Here is a 5659-nt window from a genome sequence, read left to right on the forward strand (position 1 = left end):
CCGCCCACACCTGCAGGGGGATGACGATGCCGAAGACCTTCTTCTCCTTGTCCGACAGCACGTACTTAATGAAGGCCCAGCCCGAGCCGATCAAGGCGATGGTGATGAAGAGGAGGGCGCCCTTCAGCCTGGGGGGGGCGAGCGTGAGGCGGCGCCCTCCCCGCTCTCCCCCACCGGCCCGGCGGAGCGGACACTCACAGGCGCGTGATGTAGTGCATGACGGCGAGGCCTTCGACGGGGTGGCCCTGGCTGTTGATGAAGTAGTAGTTGGTCTGGAGGGGACGGACGCGGACAGTCAGGCGGGGAGCCGGATGGGGGCTCAGGGGCCAGGCCGGCCCCCTCGGGCGGGTGGGTAGAGTCGGAGGAGCGCGGCCACGATTAAGATGGCGGGCGGGACTCAAAAGCGGACAGCCCGTCTCTGGGCGGGCGGGGTCAGAAGAAGCATTTTTTCTGTAAAGGGTCATGCCGAATCGATGGAGGGATGGTCATCGTCGGAAGGCGGCACAGCTGGACAATGAGGTGGACCGGTGCACCCGCCAGGCAGAAGGGTGGACAGTCAGAGAGGGACAGAAGGACCGACAGGCAGATGGAGTCCATGTCGGCTGGACACAACGACGACACGGCTGGACACATGCGCAGCTCACGGAAAGGACCTCCCACGGGCCCAGGGTCTGCCGGGTTTAGGGTTTGGGGGCCGGCCTGGCCAGTCTCCTCCTCCCAGCCCACCCCCCTCGCTCCCGCCCAGGGCTCTCACGCTGTGGAACAGGAGAGAGATGCTCTTGGTGAAAGCCAGGGCCGCCATGAGCCAGTGGATCTTGAAGACGTTGAACCTGGTGGGAAGGTCAGGGGCATCAGCGGGGACGGGGCTGGCGGGGAGGCGAGGCAGGGTCCCCAGGACAAAGGCATTACGTGTTCCTGCAGAGGACAGACACCCAGAAGATGCCAGCGGCCAGGAAGCAGGCAGACATGACCATGTAGAGCTTGAAGAGGGGGATCTCCGACGCCGACAGGAAGCCCTCAGGATTCTTCTCCCGGATCATGACCTGGGGAGGAGGCCGTGGTGGGCTCTGGCCTTGGAGCCAGTGAGTGCGGGTCTGTGGCACTCCCGCTAGGAGGCTGGGCGACTCTCCGGCTCTGAGCCTCAGTAGGCCCGTCTCCCAAATGGGTAGAACAGAGTCCCCTGCATGTGCCCACCCCCGGGACGGGTGTGAGCAGCCGGGCCACTCTCCCCACTGCTCACTGTCATGTCGAAAGGATGCTCCTTTCCAGGCACGGAGTTGTTGCAGTGGTGGAAGTTGAGGTTGTACTGGCCTTCCTCGGCCCTGGAGCCGATCACCACATGGAACTGGGCGGTGGGGGGACAGGGGACTTAGCTGGGGGTCCCCGCTCGGGGGGGAGAGGGGGCCTGGGGCCGGGACACTCACGCTGAAGTTGTAGGAGTTGTTGAGGTGGCTGAGGCTCAGCACCAGGTCCTTGTCCTTCCCTCTGGGGTCCTGGGGGACACAGCCTGTCTGTCAGGCCCGCCACCAGGCGCCCCGGGGGAGGCCTCTCTCCCACCTGTCTCAGCTCCCCACCTGAGATGCTGCAGGTGTCGAATTGGCCTTGCTGACCGTGGTCCCTGCAGGAGGATGGACAAAGGGATGGGGGAGGACAGCGGGGACATGCACAGGGCAGCCCTGTCCACCCGTCCCCCCAGCACAGCCAGCTCAACTCACCGTCATTCACCTTGGGGGTGACCGTGGGCTCTGGCTTTGGGGGCCCCGGTTCAGAGGGCACTTCGGGGAGGAGCCCAGGCGAGATGAACAACTTCTGCACGCCATATTTCCGTACCTGGACCCTGGGGGGAGGGGGAGGGGTGGGGGCAATGAGGCTAGGGGACTTCAGCCTGAGCCAAGGGACTCGATGGCCTCCAGGGCCCTCTGTGCGTCCCCCCTGGGGGTGGTGTCCAGCTGGCTCAGGGGTCACCAAGTTTCAGCAACTGGCCACCACCCATCAAGGTGCCTGTCACATTCGTTGGCATCACTGCCCATGACATCAGTTTGCTCATTCTATGGAAGTAAATTATTTAGAAAGAAAACACCGTATCTACAGAGGGGCAACACGGTGTTGTCAGACCCTGGCACCAGGCAGCCTCGGTCAGAATCCCAGTTCTTGGGACTCAGTTTTCTTGTCTGAAGCCTGGGATAGTAACAGTAGAAGTTGATATGCACTAAAGCTCCTGGGACATTATCTTGGCACGCCGGGAGCATTCAACAAGTATGAACGATTGTGCGTGTGTTTCGTGAGACAGGGTCTCACTTTGTCATCCAGGCTGGAGTGCCGTGATGCGATCACAGGTTACTGGTGCGATCACAGCTTACTGCAGCCTGTAACTCCTGGGCTCAAGCGATCCTCTCGCCTCAGCCTCCCGAGTAGGTGGGACTACAGAGACCTCCAAGCCCAGCTCATTTAAAAAAAATTTTTCGTATGAGGTCTCGCTACGTTGCTCAGGCTGGTCTTGAATTCCTGGTCTCAAGTGATCCTCCTACCCCGGCCTCCCAAAGTGCTGGGATTACAGGCATGAGCCACCATGCCTGGCCCGACTGGAAGCCCTGAAGGCGGAACCACAAAGCCAGATGGCATCTCCTTACACCTGATCGGCTCAGGCGTGTGTGGGCGTCACGGCCCGGGAAACACGAACGGTGGGTCTCAGGGAGCCCCGGCCCCCAACTCACTGCAGATCCTTGGTGTTAATGAAGAACAGCACCAGGAAATTGCTACTGTTTTTCTGGAAAGGGCAGTCCTGGAAATCCCGAGTCTAAGGAGGGAGGAGGGAGCTTAGGTTACCCCTTCCCCTGGGCCCAGCCTCCTTCCCCACCCATCGGGGCCTCTTCCTGTCCCCACCTCTGGGTCACAGATGTAGAAGACAGACGAGCCTTCCCACACCACCCAGCCCCTCACGCCACCTGCCCCCCCACTCACCGAGTAGGAGCGAATGCTGCCAGATCGAACCCGGCTCAGACTGAACCCCACCTGGTGGGTGGAAAGAAAAGGGGAGGACATGAGGGACCCCAGCAGGGATCCCCCCACATCCCTTTCAGTAGCCACAGAAACCTAACATCACATGACTAAACACCTACCATGTTCCAGATTCCACAGTCGCTGAAATTTCCCATGACCCATCTCCGACGCCCCCCCCCCAACTCCTAGTCATCTTTGGTGCCTCAACCTGGATGTCACAGCCTCAGGGAGACCTTTGATTGCAATCCCAGCTTTCTGTCATCCCAGTGAGCTGGGAGGCTGAGGCAGGAGGAGAGCTTGACCCCAAGAGTTTGAGGCTGCAGTGAGCTATGATCGCACCATTGCACTCCAGCCTGGGCGACAGAATGAGACCCCCGACTCTATCTATCATCTACCTGTCGATCAATCAGTCAAACATTGATGGCTCTCTGTCTTGACTCTGGAATCCAGCACACCCAGGCTCTGTCGTTTCGAGGTTGTGTGACTTTGAGCAAGACACACACCTCTGAGTCTGTGTCTCATAGCCCATAAACTTGGGCTCAGCGAATTTTCACAGCCTCCCTGAGAGGTGGCTACGAATGGATGGAAAATGCTTTGCATGGTGCCTGGTACCCAGTATGCATTCAACAGATATTAGTTATTCATTCTGACTTTAAGAACTGGAGTGATCTTATTGATTGTTATGTCTAGCTCCTAAGAAAAGTGCCTAGCACATATTAGGTGAGATACTACTTTTCTTTTTTTTTTTGAGTCAGAGTCTCACTCTGTCCCTCAGTCTGGAGTGCAATAGCACGCTCACAGCCACCGCACCCTCGACGTGCTGGCTCAGGCGATCCTCCCACCTCAGCCTTTAGCTAGAACTACAGGCGCGTACCACCACACCCGGCTGATTTTTTAATTTATTGTAGAGATGAGGTCTCACCACGTTGCTCAGACTGGACTCGAACCCCTGAGCTCAGGTAATCCTCTCGCCTCCGCCTCCCAAAGTGCTGGGATTACAGGTGTGAGCCACGGTGCCCGGGTATTATTACTCATTAGAGACAGGGTCTGGATCTGTTACCCGGGCTAAAGTGCAGTGGTGCAATCATAGCCCACTGCAGCCTCCACCTCCTGGGCTCAAGCGAGCCTCCTGCCTCAGCCTCCCAAGTAGCTGGGACTATGGAGGTACACCACCACATTTTTTTTGTTTTTGTAGACATGGTGTCTTGCTAGTTTCCTGGGCTGGTCTCAACCCACCTCCTGCCTCGGGCTCCCAAAGCACTAGGACTACAGGCGTGCAACACCGTGGCCAGCCTTGCAGGAGCCATTATTATCCCCAGATCATAGATGAGGATACCCAGGCTCAGAGAAATCAAGGGACGCGCCCAAGATCGCATGGGTGAGAGGCAGAGCTAGGATGGAACCCCAGCCCCGGGGGGACCTGGGAAGCTTGGGCGCCCTGCCCCCCTCAAAGCCTCTCACCAGCAGGGACTTCTCTTCGGCCTCCTGAAGGCCCAGCCGCAGAAGGCTCAACTCCACCTCCAGGGTGCCGTTGGCGTAGAAACCGAAGCTGTTCAGCGGGATGTCTGCTCGCTTCTCCCCCTGCCGGATTCCAAGGACGCAGGGGCGGCTCAGACCTCCTCCCAGCAGCCCGGCCCCCGGCACCCCTTCTTAGGACAGGGCCAGAGGGCGACAAGGGAGGCTGAGAGCGTCTGCCTCCCCGGGCCGGTCACGGCCGGGACAGGGTGGGTCCCGCTGTCCTGAGAGTCCGGGAGGAGAAGCCCTGACGTCTCCGGGAAGTCGCTCCACCGGGAGGGGAGTTCATTCACCTCGGGGCGCCTGGCTTTCAACCCCCGGAAAACTTTCAGATTCCAACGGAGTCCCCAAGATGCCCATGAGTGCCCAGGGGACCCCACTCCGGGACCCCCCGCCCCCCAGGACCTCTCCCCGAGCGGCGCCAAGGGTCCCTAGCGCCCCCAAAGTGACGGCAAGTGTGCCAAGGGCCGTGGGTCAAGGGTCCCGGGAGATGGAGCCCCGCCCCCCGATGGGCGGGGCATGACCCCAGCGTGGCCGGCGAGGCCGCTCCATCCCGAGGCCCGAGGGGGACCCTGGGACGAGACCACCTCGGGCCCGGAGGCGGGGGGAGTCGGGCCGCCCCATCCCGCGTAAGGCGCGGGGGAGGCCGGACGAGACCACTCCAAGCCAGGGGCTTCTCCGGGACGAAGCCGAGACCCCCGCCCCAGACCGCCGAGCGGCGGTCCTCACCGTTAGCGCCAGCCGGTGGATGCGCCCGGAGCAGCCGCCCAACAGCAGCAGCAGAAGTAGCCGCCGCCCCCACTCCGCGAGGCTCCCGCGGCCGAGCCCCCTCCTCTCGCTTACTGCCATCTCTGGAGCCACCGCCTCCACTGACTCCGCCTCTGACGCTCCTAGGCCCGCCTACCGGTGAGCCAATCGCTGCACGGCGGGGCCCGGCCTTTCGCCGGTCCAGCCCGCTCAGCCAATCAGCGATCGTCTCATCGCAAACCCGTCTCTTACGACATCAGATGGACAGCACCCGACCCGAATGGGAGTGCTGATACTGCTTAACCCCGCCCCCACTTCCACCAATCATTAAAATGATGGTTCCGGATATAGTTTGATAAACAGTTTGTCTAACCAATTATGATGGGCCTGACATCCG

General features: G+C 60.7%; 1 protein-coding gene across 1 annotated transcript; it reads right to left on the reverse strand.

The window, feature by feature from the left end:
* Positions 1-10: 10 nt before the first annotated feature.
* On the reverse strand, positions 11-5414 carry GPR108 (G protein-coupled receptor 108; the record flags this gene model as incomplete). The annotated part of the gene is made up of 12 exons (XM_021710299.1): positions 5245-5414; positions 4462-4581; positions 2962-3012; positions 2715-2797; positions 1716-1837; positions 1575-1618; positions 1425-1493; positions 1241-1345; positions 910-1043; positions 755-830; positions 199-272; positions 11-128 (listed from the first exon to the last, which is right to left on the reverse strand). Coding segments are annotated over exons 1-12 (1116 nt in total), but the record flags the coding sequence as incomplete, so codon positions are not given.
* Between the last annotated feature and the right edge of the window lie 245 nt (positions 5415-5659).

The sequence above is a fragment of the Carlito syrichta genome, unplaced genomic scaffold (genome assembly GCF_000164805.1).
Source record: "Carlito syrichta isolate Samal-C Ts95f unplaced genomic scaffold, Tarsius_syrichta-2.0.1 Scaffold288389, whole genome shotgun sequence".
NCBI lineage: Eukaryota > Metazoa > Chordata > Mammalia > Primates > Tarsiidae > Carlito > Carlito syrichta.